Below are 20,700 nucleotides of genomic sequence, written 5' to 3'. Positions count from 1 at the left end.
GACCTGGGAGTGGAGACCAGCGACTCGAAGACGGAAGGCTGGTCCAAGAACTTCAAGCTGCTGCAGTCTCAGCTTCAGGTGAAGAAGGCGGCCCTCACCCAGGCAAAGGTGAGATCAGCCACAGGGTGAAGCGGAAGGCCCCGGGGCAGCTTGCTCTCCTGCCTTGTCATGGACTCTGCAGGGACAGACATTTATGTGGGGGAGAGGCTCTGGGTGGAGAGGAGTAAGGGGTGTAAGGTCACTTTGCTTCTCCGGACTCCTGGGGGTGGATGGAACTGTTTCAGACATTCCGGTGACGAAAAGCGGTGCTCAGTTTCCAGCAGTGACATAGGTTTGCAAACTCTGTGTCCGACCTTGCGGACTTGGTTGAAATGCTGCTTCAGTAGCCTGCTCCTGATAGGCTGGTGAATCCTGGTTCTGGGTCGGGGACCCGGGAGCCTATACTTTGGGTGGCACTCCTGCTGTTGATTGTGGGTGGCTTGGGAACAGCTCTGGGAGGAGGGAGGCTCCGCGGTAATCACTAAGCTGTGGTGACGTGCGTGCACCACCGAGGACTCCGGCTGGTGCCGAGTGTGTCTGGCGGACACAGGCTGGGGCTCGTTTTTGTTCCCGTTACGTACATGTTGGGCTTTGGCGACACCCTTGAGATTGTTCAACATGCAAAACATTAAACACGTAGCTGTCCACTGGATATTTGATATTAAAACGTTATTGTCGAGTACTTTTAGGAATGAGAGTGGCAGTATGGGTTGTTTACTGTTTTAAGGGCCCTTGGGTTTTAGAGTGTGCATCCCCAATAGAGGCTGTGCCCCCAGATGGGGCGAGTATTGGTCTTAAGGAGGTGAAAAAAACCTTGCTCTTTTTAGGTGTAAAGCAGAGATATACATAAAGAACGTGAGGGGTATATAATGTACTTGGGACTGAAATTTTATGGATGGGGAAAATGTATGAAAAGGTTACTTGGGGAACGCTATAGGGGAAGAAAAAAGAAGTTGGGAAAAATTGCTTTAGAGATACATACTGAAATATTTACTGATAAAATGATGTGATTTCTGGGGTTTACTTTAAAACGATCCCGTCGGGGAGAGGAGAGATAGGGATGTATTTGAAACAGAACTGGCCATGAGTTGGTAGATGGCTGTCTGAAACTGAGCGACGGAGACTTAAGAGTTCTTTAATCTCTTCTCTCTTTTTGTGTTTGAAATTTCCCATAAGAAATGGGTTTTAAAGTTGGCGTTATTTTTCTTCCCCGTTCCTGTGGCATCAGTAGACACTTACACTGAAGCGCTGACATGTTGACTGCTCAGGAGTGGGAAAGGTCCTAGGGCCAGGGACCCACAGGCAGAGCAGCACTGTCTGAACGGTGCAGTCTCTTTTGTCAGTTCTGCTGCTTAGAGTTTTTGTCTTTTTCAAGTTCATCATTACCAGGTGGAGATTTTTTTTATGTATTTCTTTTTAAAGAGACAGAATTTTGTCTTTTTAAAACAAGCTTTCATCCCACGTGAAAGGATTATTAGCAAAATGTCTTGTTTTTCCTTTTAATTTTTTAAATTGGTTTAATTTTTTAAATCTTTGTCAGTTTCATGTACCTTTTGATTTGCACATAAGTGTATAAGGTTTTGTATTCCAAACAATACAGTTCCATTTATTTCATTCTTGAAGGCCTACTCTTCTCTTTTGTGAAATGACTGGCTCCAAGGAGCAAGGCTCACGCATAAACTCAGAAGTTGAGTGGACGTGATTAGTGAGCAATTTAGTTCAGTGGAAGATAGCATAACAAAATAGAAAAGTAGAAGTCAAAATATTCTAGAGATAAACAGATCGAAATTGCTTGGGATAATTCTTTATTCTCAGTTTAAAAATTGTCAGCTTCATGGATCAGTGCAGTCAGTTTTTTAAAATTCTCAATAACCTGTTTATTCCTGCCCAGTGTTCTTCAGGATCACTTTCTCTGTCCAGCTAGTGCATAATTATGAACTATAGGTGGAAAATCAGCTTCTATAAAATACAATTGAGAAAAATCCTTCCAGAAAATAAATATATTAAAAAGTCAAATAAAATTTAAGAGATCACATGCTGATTTTCTGTACCATCATTTTACTCACATGAATAGTAACGAGTTGGATGCTGGTGAGCAAGGAATTATGTTTTATGTGAAATCAGGGCTCTTGGACACCCTCTCTGGTACTGCTTCAGTCTGTTCAAGTTCTGTTTATCATCTTTTCACTTGTCTAAATACATTAATTTCAGCTACTAGGAAATCTCTTGAGATTTCAAATCGATTTTTTTTAAATTAGTCAAAATAAAAAGTTGCCTGTGAAATCATTTTTACCAACTTTCTCATCTTTTGAGATTGCTGTGTAAAGCTGATGTGTTTTTCATGAAGGGAAGTGAAGATACATTTCGTCGACTCTCACAGACTGGTTGATGTACTCATTGCTCAGTACCAGGGTGACCTAACCACAACTGAAAAGCTATGTGGTAGAGGAAACGTTACTTGCAGTTGAAAGATGGAGCTGCAGTTTCATCTGTATGTCCATTTAAAACATATACGTAGAATAGAAACAAAATAATAGAAAAATTCGATTTTGACAACTCACCCTGTTCGTCATCCTTTAAACCTTGTATTCACCTTGTGACTTGTATATTTAATGATTGGATTAAATTTATTTGCTTAAAATTATAAGTACTGTTAAATTCAAGACAAATGGTGGTTTATTTTGAGCCTTTTGTAGTGATAACAAAGAAAATGTTAACACCTTAAATTGCAAGGGGGGGGGATTAAACTGTACAGAAGGTCAGGTGGTCACCCTGTACCTATCTGTCACGCTTAGCATTACAACCACGCAGCCTGACCCATGTGCCTGCTGGGGTGAGGCTGGACGAACCACAACGCCTTACCTGTGATGGATTCTTGCTCCCCCACCAAAATAAAAGCACTAACCTAATCAAGATTTAGCTCGAGTTTTTAGGAATTGCAGGGCATAGAGGAATAAGTGAAGCTAAACTACCAGGAAGTTACCAGACAGATCTAGAATGCGCAGCATTTTACAAGACACGTCAGAGGAAGAAAGAGAAGGAGAGGAAGACGAAGATGCAGGGGGCAGTGGTGGTGGTGACCAAGAGACTCGAAAACCAGGTGCTTCGTGGGCTTTGGCAGGGTCCTGGCTCAGTGGAAAAGCAGCTGTCTGAAGGACACTCTGGGGACACCTTGGAGAATCCGCATGTGAATCGGATGGTTCCTGACACCGAGAGCGATTGGTGTTATTGGGTGTGGGAATAGTAGTGTGGTTGTGTAAGAGAATGTCCGTGATTTCAGGAGATTCAGAGTAAAGCCCTGCTTTCCTCAGCTCTCTTTCAAACGGCCCAGCACTAAATGCAGGTGTGGGCTCCAGCCCTGTGGGAAAATGTTGATAGCGGTCAGTGGTCTGCGAATGGTCATGGTTATCTTTTTAAAAAATTTTTTCTGTAGGTTCAAAATAAAAGAGGTCGGGCAGGATTTTATATTCCTCCGGGAAGGAAAAATACCCTAATCCGCAAGTGTCTTGCCCAGGACATAAAACACACCCATTCCTTGTGGAAGACCCACATCAGTCAAAGTGTCATGTGCTGTTACAGATTTGCCCTCCTGGTCAAAGGGAGAATCTGGCGGGGAGCTAATTTCACGTGGAAATTTAAATAAGAGTGACCAAGTTTACTATAAAACTTTCCCAAAATAGAGGAGATTCATGTTGTAGAAAAAAAATGAATGCAACTGGTATGTGGTCAGAGGAATGGAATGAATTAAAAGACTGTTTGAAGGTCATGATTTTCTCATCTCTGAAAGGTTGGTTTTGTTACAGAGACCAAAAAAAAAAAGCTTTGTTACAAATAGTATGAATTTTAATTTGGAGCTTCAGTTCACTTCTCCTGTTTTTCAATGGTTTTAGAGCCAGAGGACAAAACAAAGCACAGTCCTCGCCCCGGTAATCGACCTAAAGCGAGGCGGCTCTTCAGACGACCGGCAGGTCGTGGACACCCCGCCGCACGTAGCCGCCGGCCTCAAGGTGAGCCCACCTGCGTCCAGCCCTGACCGGCCTTCCCGCTTTGTGCGCGTCTCATTTTATGCCTGTGTCACTCTGAACTCGCAGTCTCCGCGGTAGGCCGCTTCAGGCTAGTCAGTATCATTTTCAACTTAATTTTTATTTGTTTTATCAAGTTTAAAACATTTAGCTACTTAAAATAGTTCATTATAGAAAAATCAGAAAGTGGAGATATGCCAAAAGAAAAGCAATTTTTGCCATCGTAAAGAATTTTAGTGTTTGTTGTTTTATTGTGAATTAAAATAGAGAAGTGGGTTAAAAATAAAGACAGTTCTACCACCCCGCCTTTTATTATCACAGTGATTTCACGTAAGCTTAAAAACCAAACAAGCATGGAGTAGGTCAGTGAGGATGAGGAAGAGCTGGAAAGGGTATAATTCAAAATCACAGTGAAAGCTACACCAAGTGGGGGACAGATGAATAAAACAAACTAGGTACGCTCACACCCACTCTTTAGGTCTGCGTTTGTTCTTCCATAGAAGGCATTCAGGTGTTCCGACCCTTTAACCACCCACCACACACACACACACCGCTCGGTGAGAAATGACCCAGAGTCAGCGATGGAATGCGCTGTTACTGCGCACTTCGCAGCAGGGCCCTCCCAGCCCGCGTCCCCAGACCGAGGGAGCCCAGGCACAGACCGGCCGCGCGCGCCTCCCTCCCTCCCTCGGTGTCTGTGTCCTCACAGCCTTGACTGTCCCGGGTGGGACTCCATGTGCTCCCCCCCTCGCTGCCGCTCTGAGGCAGGACACTGCCGAAGCTCTTGCTGGGGTTTCTTGGCCGGAGGATCTGGCACTGCTCCTGCTCGTGGTCTTGAGAGGCTCCCACATGCAGGTGTCTTTTGGAGATTCTGAGTCGTTTAACATTTTTTCCCTTAAATTCTCTACCTAACTTTTTCTCGCTACATCCACTCAAAACTGGTCCATCATCTTCTGTCGTTGTATATAGACTCTGGAACCTATGATGTAGCTGGGCTAAAATTTTATCAGTAAGCATTCTCCTTCTTGTAAATAGTTTTCATGACCAATTTTTAACTGTAAAGTTCCCATCAGGTGAATGCACCGTAATTTGCACAAGTCTTCCCTAACTGTAGAACTATCTAGATCTGCTTTAATGTTGCCATTATAACCCTCTGCATCTCTACAGAGAGCGCTCTGTGCATGTAAAACTATTTTCTTCGGCTAGCTTTCCTGAGGTGGCAGTAAGGGGTCAGACATTTTTATTGCCAGTTGATTTCAGTGCCAACTTGTTTCTAGCGTGGTTGTGTCGGTATGTAATGTCACCTGCAATATGTGAGTATTTTAGGTTCACCCACCTTCCCCACCATTAGGGTATTAACATTTTAGTTTTTAAAAATCGAACAAACTGCTTTGTTCTTTAGAGCGTTTAGAGAATGATGGTTCATTGTTAAACTTAGCAGCGTTTATACAGTAAACATTGTTTGCTTTCAAATTTTGAAATGACAAGAATTAACTTTCATAGTGACAAATCATTCTCTCAGTTAGGAACTTTGTGGTAATAGTGTTATATAAATCCAATGGCTGATGATTAGTTTCTCTCCTGTCTTAATAATAACAAAGGAAATCTTGTTCACTTGCCTTTGTGTTTTTAAAATGTCTTTGATATGAATACAAATTCATAACTATCCTTTGGGAGCCCTATGTTAAATAGATTTGTGTAGATTTTCCAGTGATAGGGCCTGGGAGGTAATTAGTTATTTTTCTAATTTATTCATCAAATCCTAGTGTTTCCTGACATTCAGGGAAACGATGAAGTGTGTGTTTCGCGTGCAGTGTCGAACGGCACAGCTGGGTCTAGATCCGCTGGTGCTGAACACGGCTCCTCCGCGCATCAGCTTCGTGCTCAGTCACAAGCCACTGCTCAGTCACAATCCACGTCTGACGGCCTCCTGCCTGTGACAGCCCCAGGCAGCGTACTTCCTGAAGGGGGCGTGAGTGGGCGCCCACGGGCAGCAGCCCCAGCCTGGGCTTGTTGGAGGCGGCTGTGGAGACCAGCTCAGGCCTCTTATTGTCACAGGTACTGAGGAAGCGTTATGCTAGGAAAACATGGAGGAAGGAAACACGGACATTTAGGAAGGCCAGACCAGGAGACCAGGGCTTCCTAAACTGGGTAGTGACCACAGCTGCCAACCTAGGTTTCAGGCCTTTTTCTAATCACTTCCATTGAATGACCACAAGAATCGTTGATTTGTGGGTCGTTTGGTTTTTAAGTTTTCACAGACATAGGTAAAAACAGAAGTATTCACCTTTTACAGTAAATATCAAATTTATTGCTTAAAATTTTAGATGGTAGCAGCTTGTTGAGGAATGTCAGGAAAATGCCATAGGGTATCTGTAAAGTTAATACTGAATTCTTTGTCAGAGTTCTGCTGCCACCTAGCGAGGTGTGTGGCCATGTCACCCACCAAACCTCGGGCGTTAGTTCCGTCATCTGTAAAACAGGAGGCAGGTAGATGGTCACCAAGGCTCCTCCCAGTCCTCATAGGCTTTGACCCCAGTTCTAGGAATAAGATTTTAAGACATGAGAATGACACTTCCTTTGGTGTTTACCTTCCTCAGGATCCTGTACCCAGTGGATTTTCCGCGGGAGAAGTTCTGATTCCCTTAGCCGACGAATACGACCCTATGTTCCCTAACGATTATGAGAAGGTCGTGAAGCGCCAGAGAGAGGAGCGACAGAGACAGCGAGAGCTGGAAAGACAGAAAGAAATAGAAGAGAGAGAAAAGTAAGGCTCCGTTTGGACTCGGGGCTGGCGCGTGTTTGAATCCCTCATTACAACGTCGGCGCGTGGACGCCAGTGCTGTCCTTACGGCCGAGGTTGCTGTTCATGGGGGATCCGAGCGGTAGCCAGAAGAAATCAGGTTGCTGTAAAGAATTTGTAGTAATTCCATCCCAGCATGAAAGCAAACCCTAGAGCAAATTCCATACGTAGACGAAGAAAACGTAAAGTATACATTTGGGGTGAGTTGTGAGGAAAGTAACTTAGGATCCTAATGTTGAGTAATAGTTTTTTCCCGTGCTATGAGGGAACTGTTTTCTTGCTGTTTATACTCATAGACCTGTTAAATCTGTTCGATTCATCATCTGGAATTTTCTTATACTTTTGCTACTTTAGTCTTCAACCAGTTGTTCGCACAGACGCCCCTCCCCCCGTTCATAGTTTGCTGTGAAAGGGAGGATTTGGATGTTCACGGCCGAGAGAAAGTCAGGATGACATCCGTGGGCTCACGTCTCTAAGTCGGTTCGTCTGTGACGACTGTTGTTTTTTATTATCACAGGAGGCGTAAAGACCGACACGAGGCCAGTGGGTTTTCAAGGCGACCAGACCCAGATTCTGATGAGGATGAAGATTACGAGCGAGAGAGGAGGAAAAGAAGTAAGGCCTGAGCGTAAACGTTATGTTGCAAACACGGTGCGCTTCCGCCATTCGCTTTCCGTAGTTAACTGGGTAAATAGTTCGGTTGGCCTTGACTGTGGTCATTTTCTCTCCGGACCCAGCGGCCTGCGTTTGCACACGGCCCCGATTGGCGTCGTGTTTTCACGTATCCTCTGAGCGTCCCACCCACTGGCTAACATTTATTAATTGGGTACTTTCCTTGATTTACTGCCCTGTTGCACTGACCTAGGCACTGTGTCCAGCTGCGTTTCTGTTAAGCTCGTTTCCAGAACATTGTCCCTGACATGCGTGCATTTGAGGAAGCCACTGAGCTTCCCTGGACGCTGGTTTCTCTGTGTCATCAGAGAGCAGGAAGACGAGACTTTGAACTAGTTGCTTTGTAAGGTCCCTTCCAGCGCTAGAACTTTGCCAGCAGAATTGTAATTATGCTGGAGCCGGACCCTTGGTGACCACTAGGTAGTCGAGTAGCGTTCATTCTCGAGAGACTGGAATGCTGCTTTTTTAAAATAGCTTCGTCATGTTTCCATTGCTGGGATTTGCTTGATTTAGTTGGCCAGTTTGGTTGCAGATTGAGATTTAAGTGAGAATTTAAATCTCGTACTTGTCTGCTGGGTACCAGGCACTGCTCCAAGTGTTTCCTTAGATTCTCTCCTGATGCTGCACTGTGGCCTGGAGGGGGCTCTGATTATCCCCATTTTAAGGGTGAAAAGTCCGAGTCGCAGGGAAGTGCTTTAGAATACGGGTCCACCATTCACCTTATCCACGATCTCTGTCTGCCTGAAAACCTCATTATAATGTGGCCATCTTTAAATCTAAGACCTAAGAATAATGTTACGAAGCTGGAATGTATTGTCGCACATATGAACTCTGTTTCGTGACCAGCAGTTTGGTGAGCCTGGTCTGCCCAGGTGTATAGCCGAGGCTGATTCAGGGTTTATAATCTAAATTTCAAAAGACTAATTGAGTTGGAAAGAAGCAGTCTGTAATAATCTAGAATTCTTAAATCTTTCAATGTAGGTATAAATTAAATGTATTTATAGACCCCTACTCACCAACAAAAAACCCGAGCTCATGGAAACAGAACAGATGGGTGGTCGCCAGAGGCAGCGGGTCTGGGGTGGGAGAAGTGGGTGAACGCAGTACAGACTTGCGATTATAAAATAAAGATGTCGTGGGGTGTCATGCCGCATGGCGACTACTGTTAATACCATATCGCGTATTTGAAAGTTCCTAAGAGTAGATCCCAAATGTTCTCATCACAAGAAGAAAACGTAATGACGTATGGTGACAGATGCTAACTAGACTTACTGTGATCATTTCACAATACATGCAGATATGGAGTCATCGTGTTATGCACTTGAAACTACCGTGTCAGGACCGCGCTTTGCTCGTGGGCGGCCGTGTGCGTTCAGCACTGCGCAGCCGTCCCCCAGGAGCCGACGCGTTGGTTTCCGTCGCTTGCTTTGGAGCCCAGCATGGAGGGCGAGTGCTTGCTGGCCCCATCTTCCCAGCTTGCGGCCGACCGCCCTGTCTGTAAGGAGCTGGCCTCCTGCAGGAAGGCCGCTCGCCACCTTGGGCAGTAGCGGACGGTAGCCTGATGCCAGGGAGGTGGTGGCGGTCTAGCCATCTGTGTGCTGCTGGTAACAGCTGACGTCCACGTCGTAACTGACTAGTGGCATGTTTTCAAGTCCTCACCTTGAGTTTTTTATACTGAACTCGTTAGAGCTAATCTTTTCAGAATCGATCAATAATCACTCAGGTCTTAGTGACAAGATTAAAACAAGATAATAGGAGGTGCTTCAGAAGAAAGATAAGAGAGTTTAGTTCATATTTCTGCATAAGCATTTTGTCCAGTCCAGGCCTGGTAGCCATGATGCCTGCGTGCCGGCTTTGAGGGATTTCTTTGGGAAGCGTTCTGTGCTGGTGCAGCAGTGCTTTGGAATTAGTTTGTTTTTTACGGTTTATTATTTTTGTGCTATTTCTTTGGTGATTAAGCAATAATAATACACATTAGGGCTTGAGCCTAATGAAAAGTTCCTCCTGCTCTTCATTCACATTCTCCCCCTGCTGTGGGGGAGCAAATGGAGTCGTTTTGGTTGGTTCGCGTCCACTAGTCTCTGTCCAGGGACGTGAGTGGGAATGGCGACAACACGAAACCAATGCTTCAGCAACCAGAATACCTGTAGCTGCAAGTAGGTGTCCAGTTCCAGTGGTTTGCGCTCCGGGAAGGGGTGTGCCATATGGCGGGGGGAGCCAGGCGCCACAGGGAGCTGCGTTTTATACCGTCTCTGCCCGTTAACTCTCCTCTGAAAAATGGAAACAGTGACGCCTGCTTCAGAGGCGTAAGCTGGAATGACAGCACCACATGAGGGGGCCGGAGGTGACACGCTCTCAGCAAGCAGCTGTGTCACTGTGTTCTAGGTAACTGCCAGTTCTCTGGGTCATGTTCTTTTGCCTTATGATTCATTTATTAACTACATTTTAGGGCTCTTGACGGCCTGCTATGAAAAAAAAAATTTCTTCTGTCGGTTTTGTCAGTTCTCTGTATTTTTAGTCCTGGATTCAGATGCTGAATTCTTCAGACGTTCGAGGAGGGGAGGGCGTGATATGGCTATGGCATCCGTCACGTCCTGAGCGTCTGGCATCTGAATGTCCCTCATCGGTGGCGTTTCTGTTTTCGCAGGTATGGGCGGAGCTGCCATCGCCCCACCCACCTCTCTCGTGGAGAAAGACAAAGAGTGTACGTATCCGTTGTCTCCGCCTGCCGCTCTGCTGCAGGTCTTTAACCCGGTCCTGGGCCCGCAGGCCCGCCTGGCCTCTGGCTCTCACCCTAGGGCCCAGGGCAGGCCCTCCAGCCGCCCCCTCCCACTCCGGGAAGGTTTTGTGCAGGGCTCTGAGGCCTGGATTTTTATATGGTGAGGTCTCTGTTTTGTTTTGTTTAAATTTTGTCTTCTCCAACATTTCATATTTGGAGTTAGGTTAAAACAAATAGCGCCTCTGTTTACAATTTTGTGCCGAGTGGTCTGGAAGCTGTTACGTTCACGGCCGTCCACAAGGTGGCAGTGCCCGCCTCCGTTAGGTTTTTCTGCCTTTGGTTTCCATTTCAGTGCACAGATTGTGGACATCACAGACGTCGCCAAAACATGCCACCCCTTGTTTCCTCCGGTCATCTGCTCTAGGATTCGGGGGCTGGCATTGAACTCTGATGTGTCATCTAGGTCATTTTCCTGTCTTCTGGGTTGGACTGCACCTAAACTGTGCCAAGAAAACACATTCGCTTCCGGTGCTTTTTATACCTGTTGCACTCTTTACGTTAGCCTCTTAAAGAAGATGATTCAGAAAGCATCGTTAAATGCCTTTCGTGCGAAAACACCTGACCAACCGAATACCCAGTTGAAACCAGTCTCTGGGAGTGGGGCCCAAGCATCCGGGTCTTTATAAAGCTTCCTGTTGGTTCTGCTGTGTAGCCTGGGCTGACAGTCACCGCCCTCGTGTGTGGTCTATAACCTCAGAGACCTTAGTCTGTGCTGGGCTGACGACGTCCTGAGATGAGCTTAGGGCAGGTACACAAGACGCTGTGGGAGCGAAAAGACTGATCGGGTCTCTCTGGAACTTAAAAAATCTAACAAATCAGACAAAAATTGTCATTTAAGAGCACTTTTAATGGGTAACATTTCAGTAAGATTTGTAAAAAGGACATTTGAGGAGATAGAAACAGCTGGAACAAAGCTAGAACCAGAAGAATAGTGTTCTACCTCTGTGATTTAAAAGTTATGTGGAGGCTAAAATTGATTGATGTGTTTTCTCATTCCTTGGAGCAAGCCAAAAACGTCAGTTGAATTAGTTGAAGATAATTGATTCATCCAGGCGCAGTTCAGAATCTCTGGGTGTTTTGGTAAACCCGTTTTGTTTTTTTCACCAGTACCCCGAGAATTTCCTTACGAAGAGGACTCCCGACCGCGCTCACAGTCTTCCAAAGCCGCCGTCCCTCCGCCGGTGTACGAGGAGCAGGACAGGCCCCGGTCCCCAACGGGGCCTGGCAACTCCTTCCTCGCCAACATGGGGTAATGGTCCTGGTGCTGTCGCCTTGGCACGCGTAAGGGTGAGGCGCGGTGTGACTGAGTGGTTGGCCGCCCTTCGGGCCGACGCAGCTTGCCCAGAAACGCGGGCGCTATTGGGAGACGCTCGGTGTGTCCAGTCACACGCGTCCGTGCATGTCAGTGAGTCGCACGTGGTCCCCCGGCACGGGGCTGCGTGTTCCGTACAAGACGGGAGTTTGGAACGGTGTGGGTGCACAGTGTACTCTGGAGGATGGTTCCTGATAGATACGTTTGTTTTCATGACGTTTGCAGATAAAACAGCTCGTGTGAATTGGCGCTAACACTGCCCAAAGGGTGAATGACACTTTTTTTTCCCCTTGCTAAAATGAGCCATTTGCTTTAAGGTTATGGTTGTGGACCTTTGGTCTAAAAACTCAGTCCTTCAAGCTATAATTAGAAATTTGTTTGCCTACATGTAAAAATCCATTTTCAGGGGCTCGTGGTGGGTTGTTTTTAACCCCACTAGATTCGGCATGCCTGTCGTTGAAAAGATTGTTTTATATTTACTGTTCCTTTCGTGCTGTGAGAGGCTGTCAGATGAAGCAGCATCATACTCTGGCCTTCTGTGTGCTTCAAAAGGACGCTCAGCGTGTGATAGGGACGCCTAGACTGTGGGCAGCACACTGAGCTGGCTTCTCCCCTGTGCATTAGCTCCCGACATCCTTAGAGTCATCGGAAGTTGACAGAGTAGGTGGCAGGGGCTCGTGCGCTGCAAGGGGACTATGGGTGTCTGACCTCCGTGGGCCCGTCCCCTAGCCTTGTGTTCTTCTCTGCGGAGCTGCCAGCCTCGGCGGCTTGGGAGTGAATTTAAGATATAGGTCCTGGGTCACACCAGCCTCATTTCAAGGGTACATGAGGCTGGCAGCCACCGCACTGGGCAATGTGGAGAGAGAACAGTCCGTCCATTGAGGGAAGGTTTGTGGGGCTGCCCCAGGGTGTCCGCTGGAGGGTGGGCAGACATCAAGCCATTTTTTTTCCTGCTAATGATAAAAATTACCTTTTTGCTGAATCCCCTTTTAAACAGGAATTCAGTTTTTAACGTACATGTAAGGAAGGTGCGATGTGGCACAGTTCAGTTTTGGGTCATTTCTTTTTAGCCCTAGAACAGCTCGTTCAAATGAGAATTTTAAGGAAATCGCATCCAGGAAGTAATGGAGGTGCAGTTGTAGCTGGAGCAGGGTTTTGCGGTTCAAGCCGGAAGTACCAGGCGTCGCTGGGGAGCATCCTGGAGACCTGTAAGGCACCTCCGCGTGCCGCTGGGAAGCTTAATGCTGTTCATGCAGTGGGGGAGAATCAGGCCTTGTGGGTTCCAGTTTCAGTTCTGCCACGAACACCTATAGAAGTCGTTTCTCAGTGTCGTGTCTTGCTTTGTTCCTAGCCATCCTTAAGCTCGTTGGCAGATCTGGGCCTCAGTTTGTCTGTCTCCTGTTAAGTAGATGATCTGGAAGCTGCTGCACTGTTCAGGAGGGTGCGGTCGTCCTCGTGAGACTCACACTTGTTGTTGAAGGCACACTTAATCTGTGGCCGGACACTGTGTAGCAGTGCAGATATGGGACACACGAAGTCCAGTGCTTTCTAATGGGTCCTGGGGCACTTTGTCAGGGAAACCACCGTATCCCATACATTAAAGGTGACCTCAGGGCGTCTGGGGTTCCAGTGTTAGCTTCCTGTGTGTCTTCATCCTGAACACCTCTCAACTTCCGCCGAGTGGCCCATTGTTGGTTAAGTGTGAGCTCTTCGAGGCCCTCGTGAGGTTTCCACTCTTCTCCCCAGAAGTCGATTGCGGTGACAGAATCTGGTTTACGCCCCAGCTGATGGCTTCGGTGTAAGGGGTCTCCCTCTTCCCCTCCCAGGGGCACAGTCGCTCATAAAATCATGCAGAAGTACGGCTTCCGGGAAGGCCAGGGGCTCGGGAAGCACGAGCAAGGGCTGAGCACGGCGTTGTCGGTGGAGAAGACGAGCAAGCGAGGAGGCAAGATCATTGTGGGCGAAGTCACAGAGAAAGGTGGGTGTTCCCCGGGAGCGGGGGACGTGCAGTCCGGGGAAGACTGGCCCGCCTGCACGAAACGGGGGCTTCCGAGGACGACGCAGTCCGGCTGTGCCGTGCCTCATCTTCATTTGTTCAGAACAGAGGTAGAGACAGGAAGGCCCCTGGGACAAAGAGACAAGGAGGGGCGGCCAGAAAATGAACACACAGGACGGACGTTTCATGCCCGCTTCTAGCAGGCAGAGAGCCGTGCCACGTCGGTAAGGCCGTAGTCCTGTTGCCACCGCATGACAGCCACATACGGCCTGTCAGTGACTGTGTCCGCCATGTTCCCACCCTCTAAGTGTTCGTACTGGTAGGTGACACATACTTGGTGTCTTATTTTTATTTGATTACTACAGTCCATTCTGTACCGAGAACGTGCTAGAATAGGTCCAACATGTCTTGCATTTTAAGCAGGAGTCAGCATAGCTGAACTCCCTTTCCTGACAGAAGACTAAGGCTTTTGGCAGCCTGTCAGCACACAGCTTTCAGAAGCAGCCAGGCAGCCTAGAGCCACCCCGATTTGTGGGAGTCTCCGAAGTCAGCCGGTGGCTGGCCCATGAACCGCTCATTACGTTGGGCTAGAGACCTTGGCTGGAGCCAAGACATTCTCCGGTAAGGGTTGTGATTGATGTACTCTGTCAACCCTTTAGGAAGTGGACCAAACAAAAATTGCAGGGAACTGGGGGAGCTAGAAACTCCCAGAGATTATGGTAAAAACCTATAGCGAAGCAAAGCGGAGGCTTCTGTCACAGGCGAGGCTACATGGTCGCTCAGAGGCTGCTTGCCTGGTGCATGTAACTGACTCTAGGGCATGGGGGTTGCTATTGAAATTAAATGACCATAACTCGGACGCAGCACCAACATGTCTACACTGGTGATTTGTTTTCTACAGATGCATCCAAGAAGTCGGATTCAAATCCACTAACTGAAATACTTAAGTGTCCTACTAAAGTGGTCCTACTAAGGGTAAGAGGCAGAAGGAGGGAATCCGTTCACCCGCCTTGAGTTTCGGTGTCACTCCCCCCCAACCACCCCTACAGGCTTGCAGGCCCGTGGTAGCATAATGGGCCGAGAAAACGGGAAATGATGCTATTGCAAATGACACTTTCAGATAGACTCTCTCTGAGACTGATTTTAGTGTCCTTTTTCATTAATGTTTCTTTGCTGAATATAATATTTAAGATTACAGTGAGTAATTTAAAACATCTGAAATTGTAGAAGTTTAACTTAGTTTATGCATTTTGATGCTTATATAATTGTTCTTGTAACTATGTACTTCGATGCATGGTTTTATTTTTTTAAGATACAATCGTTCTCGTAACTTTATGAACATCAATGTATAGTTTCGTTTTTTTAAGAAATGCCAACTTTTAGGTGCTACAGGGATGAAAATTTTCATTGTGTCGTTTGGGATGGAGAACATCTGCTATCGTGAAGGTTATTTATGCGTCTCACTTATATATTTGTAAATTATACTTGACACTTGAATTGACTTATTTTTGTTTATAGAACATGGTTGGTGCAGGAGAGGTAGATGAAGACTTGGAGGTTGAAACCAAGGAAGAGTGTGAAAAATATGGCAAAGTTGGAAAATGTGTGATATTCGAAGTAAGAGTGTTTTCTTGTGATGTTTACAACCTGTCAGAATAGATTACAAAACATTTTCTACAAATAGAGCGAGGTGTGCTGCGCTATAAATAACACGCTCCTGCTTTCCTTCTGTGTCCTATTGCTGCTTGTTGACCACATAATTACTTGTTTATGGGTCAGCTGTGCGTTCCCAGCACCTAACACCGTGCTTGTCCTAAACAGGTGTTCGACAGAGTTTTGGGACAAGTTATACTTATTTCCTTGTTTATTTGGCTACTACTTGTTCATATATGACGATAATTGGAACACTTATTCTGACACATCATTTAGGGAGGAAAACTCAGTGACATCTCAGATGATGACTACGTATTTTTCTGCTTTCATTCCCTCCCCAGATCCCTGGTGCCCCTGACGATGAAGCAGTGCGGATATTTTTAGAATTCGAGAGGGTCGAATCAGCAATTAAAGGTAAGTGTGCAGCTAAATATAAAGAACAGAAAAGTTAAATTTGTGATCTTAACTGTTAAAATTAAAACGTGATGTCTGATGGGAAACCTACATTAACTGTCTTTGTTTGCCTTTTAGCTGTCGTAGATCTGAATGGGAGGTATTTCGGTGGCCGGGTGGTAAAAGCATGTTTCTACAATTTGGATAAGTTCAGAGTCTTGGATTTGGCGGAACAAGTTTGATTTTAAGAACTGGAGCACGAACCACAAGCTCCAAGCCGAGCAGAGGAGGCGACAGCCAGCTCGCGTGCTGTGTGCGCAGGGACTCAGAAGGGCTGCTGAGATGTGTGTTGATTGGTCCCTTTTTTTTTATTTTGTGTTTTTTTAATATAGCATAAAAATCCTTAAAAAAAAAAAATCTGTGTGCCTCTCTGGTTTCTCTCTTTTATTACCACTTTTGAGATGATTACCTTTTTTTGCTAGAATTTCATGATAATTCTCAAGTGCTTCAGTGAGACAGTATTTCTTGCACTAAGAAGTCTAGAAAGTTTTGGAATATAGGATATGCATTAAGCTATTCTTTGCTTTTCTTTCATTTTTTAAAAATTCATTTTAACAAGACCTGCAAGTTACTAAACTGTAGCTTCATAAATTCTATAATAAAGTGTCATCTTGGCAGTCTGCCAAAGGTGAAACGTCTGCTTTCTCTAACAGAGAAGTTCTTGCTGACTCCACTCAGAAAAATCTCTTCACAACCTGAAATCAGGCTGAAGGATTGTGAACCTGCCATGACCTGTTCGGATGAGTCATTTTCGATTAAACTAAGTCAGACTGTAGGGTTTGTGATGGATTGAGGGTAGGGGAATCATGAATCTAGCATTCGTTTGTTTTCAGGGGTTCGAGCATACCCTTAGCGTAGATCAGAAACGACACGTTAACTCAAAACCTCACGGCTGCGTTGTACCTGTGTGCCCGTCCTTCGGAATGGTGGTTCCTTGGGGTCACATTTCTACTGGCAAAATTTACAGTAGTCTTAGTTCTTATACATAGTTTTAAACCATGAAATTCAGCACATCAGTTACTTAAACTGCATTGCCAGTTAATAAAACTCCGGAATTATGGAACATTGTACCATCAGAGAGCAGCGGTACGTGTGGCTTAAAAATTTAGCAGGACCATGAAAAAGGAAACAAATATTCGAGGTTCGTTGCCAGAGCAGGAAGTGTTCTCAGAACATACTTGTGCCTGTGTTCTGTCCCTTGCTTGCCCGAATATTGTATGTGACTTTCCCGAGGCGGCGCCTGTGTTGTCTGTAGGTTGTCACAACCTGGAAATTGTGACTCTTTGAGGGGAGAAAGCGCTCAACGTCACTTTGCGTCCATGGACTTGATTTGGAGACAGGAATATTCTGACCCTTTTTACAAAAGGATTCTCTGTTTTTATTTAACGTAAATAAAAGAATAACATTTCCTCTTCTGTGGTACTTTACTGAGTGAGATTGAGTTGAAACTTGGTGTTCGTGATAAAAGTGCACGTATTCTAGAAAATACGTTTGGGTTAAAGAACGTAAAAGTTACGTAATGGGATGCTCCTTGGGACACGGGAGGTGCCAGCAGCCCCGAAACTCGAATGGGTCTCCCTGGGGCCCTGCTGTGATGCCGCTGGTGCCCAGGCCGTTGGGGCGGCTCCGTGGGATCTGATGGACTCCGATGTTCGTTCGTAGAGCGTGAGCTGCAAACTGCCTTTGACGCCTGCATCGTTACTGCTCTGCTTTATTGTGACGTCATTTATTTAGGTGGCTTTTCCCAACTGTCTCCTGATCAGCAACCAGAAAGATAGATGCAAGTACTTGACACTTAGATGTTTAGGCTCACGGGCTCTTCGGGATTGCTTGCTTCTCCGTCGCCGATCACTTTTAATCATCCGTGACTGCTTTAATCATCTAGTGCATTACTTGCGATGAATTTCTGATAATGGAATAATCTCTATATCTGCAAGATGGTGCTTGAGAAATGTGAAATTAATTTTTTTATATTAACCAAAATTCAAATGAACTTCAACGTGAAAATTTCAATATAAATTAAAAGTTACTGAAGCTACAACATAACCAGGAAGGTCCAGACTGATGGACGCTGGGCACTCGGCCACCTGTGAGCTGCTGGATGCCCTTTGTGCCTGTGAGTTCCCAGCATCAAATTCAGCGCCTCCCTGAGGTAGAGACTGGAAACTCGAGTCCCAGCCTGTGTCGCAGCTAAGGCGGGGAAGGGTGAGCGCCCTGGGCCTCCGCGTGGAGCGGAGCTTGTCCGGGAGCGCCCTCACACTGGAGGGTGGGCACACTTGTCTCGCCTTTGGGGCGGCGTTGGCAGAGACCTCACTACCCCGTAGTGGCACGTGCTGTGGGGCCGCTTGTGTGGCGGGGCAGTCTGAAGCAGTTTCTTAGGTGGGATTCGGGAGTTTTCTTGCTTCATATAAAACCTCAAAGTGTGACGGGCTTGTCAGAAGGTTCCGTTTGCTATTTTTTTGTTATTTGGTTTTGGGGGATTTTTTTGTACTTAACTCTTTTTAAACAAGCCAGAGTGACTTCTCTCATGTGCAACTAAGAACAACTAATTGATTATAAAGAAGTTGATTTCCGGATGACAAACCCTGAAAGAGGGAGGAGGTAGGACGGGAGGACCCCCTGTCCTTGGTTGGTGACACTAGTTCAGACATCTCACCAAGCCGTTGCCGTACTTCAGGGCATGGACCAGACTGGTGTGACGGGGAATGACAGGGACCGCAGGTCCTGGCGTGTGTCCACTCCGCAGGCCACCGTAGTGCTAGGCTGCTCCTGCATATTGCTCCGAGACCGGGTGCCTTGACTGAAAACAGAAAGGCTAACTATGCCTACCCCTTAGGAATATTAGGATCAAACACATCCTAATATTGGATGTGGAGGCTGTGAAGTCCTGCAAACGCGTGATGACGTCAGGCTAAAGGAGACCGGTTTGAAGCAGGGAAGAAGCTGTGGCCTTGCTGAGAGGAGCTGTCTGCAGCCCGGAGTCTCAGTTGGCCGGGAGTTACGAGACAGAGCCCGCTGGTTTGGGGAAACCCCACGACTGAGACATCCGAGGGGCCCAGCTTTCTCAGGAGCTTAGATCGGAGGTTGTGGCCTTGCAAAAATGGAATTACAGATGCCGCTTTCCCACATCAAATGATGGCTTTGAGTTGCCCCAAGACCGTAGTCACAGAGAGGGAGAAAGGGCTGGACAGAGCCCCAGAGCCCACTGCGGGAAGCCGAAGCGCCCTGTGCACAGGCCACAGGCGCGGTCCGCGTGGACCGTGGCTCAGACCGTGAGCTTCGCCGATTCTCCCGCTTTCCTGTCAGGCCCCGCGTTCAGGGTGGACAGCGGGCCTTTTAGCTGTGGCTCTGTGCCACGTGGGACCACGTGTGGGCCCGATCGAGAAAACCGCGTGTCACCGGGACCGGACTGAGCAGCTGGAAGAGACGTGAGGCATTTCCTTAGGGCGGGTGGGTGCCCGAAGGTGCACGCGATGGGGGAGCAGTGAGCGCGGGGCGGGGGGCGAAGGGCCCGACGGCCGACACTGCACCCCAGCGCCCGTTCCCTGACGCCTCCTTTCTGCCCCATGCCCCTGTTCTAAGGGCTGTGAAGATTAAATTCTTACGTGGAGCTGGAAGTGGCCATGTGACATTTCTGGCCAATGAGCTCTTAAGTGGCGACGTAGTTGACGTTTCCTGGGCAGTCTTAGAAATGCTTTTATTTCCGCAGTTAAGCCATGAGCCATTTAGTGAACTTCAGGTGATTCGACGACACTTTGTCCCCCACCCCAACCCTCAGCAAGGGCATATGTGTGCAATACATTAGATTTATTTGTCGCATTCTTCATGTCATCCTGGGGTCCCCAAACCTCCTAAATGAGGTTTTAAAAATGTACATACGTTAAGGTTTACTCTTTGAGCTGTAAAGTTTTATGGCTTTGAGTAGGACTTTAATGTTGCATTCACCATTACTGTATCACGCAGAATGGTTTCACTGTCCCCGAAGAGCACCCCCACGCTGTCCCCAGTCAGGCGCCCCCCACCCCCAACGCCTGGCAGCTACTGCTCTGTCCGCTTCTCCGTCGTTTGGCCTTCTCCAGAATGTCGTACTTGGACTTAACGTCGCCCGCGGCCTTTGCAGACTGGCTCCCGTCACTTAGTGCTGCGTATTTCAGGGTCGCCCGTACCTTTTTGTGGCTCGATAGCTCATTCTTTATCAGTGACTGTTATTCCACTGTCCAGGTGCACCGGTCTGTCCGTTCCTCCGCCGAAGGGCGCCGTGCTCCCTTCCAGCGTGCGGTGACTGAATGTGGCTGCTGCAAACATTCGCGGGCAGGACTTTTGTGGACGTCGGTTTGTACATCAGTGGAGTAAACAGTGCGATCGCTGGATCGCATGGTAGGACTTTGGTTTTCCTTTGCCCACATTTTTAACTCTCCCTGTCCTGGCTGTTTGAAGCACATGAACATTCTCGAATCTCCATCTTTAGGAAAAAAAGTCAAACCCTTGAACTTTGTGAAGTCCCTTACTCCCCGCTGCCCTACTGTTTTTTTTTTTTCAAAACCAGGCTTCTCAAAAAATCAGTCTACTGCCACCTCCTTGCTCGTCACCCCCTGACACTGCACCCCACACATAAGGAATGGGGCTGAGACTGATTGCAAGCTAGCCCTGCAAGGCACCCCACCAGGCCCCCCGCTGCTCCTGCGGAGCTCCGTGCCCCGGCCGCCAGCATCTCTTCACTTCTCTCTCTCGGCCTTTTGTGGCGCTGGCCACTGTTGGCCACTCCCTTCGCGAGGCCTGTGGCCACGCTTCCTGTCGGGTTCCCTGTGCTGCTCAGCCCTCCCCCTCTTCCAGGTGAGTCCGCCTGCCCTCCCAGCCGTCAGTGTCCACTGTGACTAACATGTAGCTTCGTCTCAGCCAGGCCTCATCACAGAACTTCAGATCTGCATGCGACGGCCTGTCAGGCGTCCCCACCCACCTCACACGTGCGCC

At 47.3% G+C, this 20,700-nt stretch overlaps 1 protein-coding gene across 2 annotated transcripts in view; it reads left to right on the top strand.

The window, feature by feature from the left end:
- RBM17 (RNA binding motif protein 17) overlaps positions 1-16,042 on the top strand; it is a 25,284-nt gene extending 9,242 nt beyond the window's left edge. For both annotated transcript variants that reach the window (XM_011383327.2, XM_011383328.2), the window contains exons 3-12: positions 3,930-4,046; positions 6,662-6,828; positions 7,382-7,479; positions 10,184-10,240; positions 11,423-11,564; positions 13,454-13,605; positions 14,525-14,598; positions 15,142-15,240; positions 15,618-15,690; positions 15,808-16,042. In XM_011383327.2, the coding sequence (XP_011381629.1) occupies positions 3,930-4,046; positions 6,662-6,828; positions 7,382-7,479; positions 10,184-10,240; positions 11,423-11,564; positions 13,454-13,605; positions 14,525-14,598; positions 15,142-15,240; positions 15,618-15,690; positions 15,808-15,911 (1,083 nt within the window). In that variant the 3' untranslated portion in view covers positions 15,912-16,042. The remainder of the gene's footprint in view (positions 1-3,929; positions 4,047-6,661; positions 6,829-7,381; positions 7,480-10,183; positions 10,241-11,422; positions 11,565-13,453; positions 13,606-14,524; positions 14,599-15,141; positions 15,241-15,617; positions 15,691-15,807) is intronic.
- The last annotated feature ends 4,658 nt before the right edge of the window (positions 16,043-20,700 follow it).

This window comes from Pteropus vampyrus, unplaced genomic scaffold (genome assembly GCF_000151845.1).
Source record: "Pteropus vampyrus isolate Shadow unplaced genomic scaffold, Pvam_2.0 Scaffold513, whole genome shotgun sequence".
Taxonomy (NCBI): Eukaryota; Metazoa; Chordata; class Mammalia; order Chiroptera; family Pteropodidae; genus Pteropus; species Pteropus vampyrus.
This window is presented reverse-complemented; position numbering and strand designations above follow the sequence as displayed.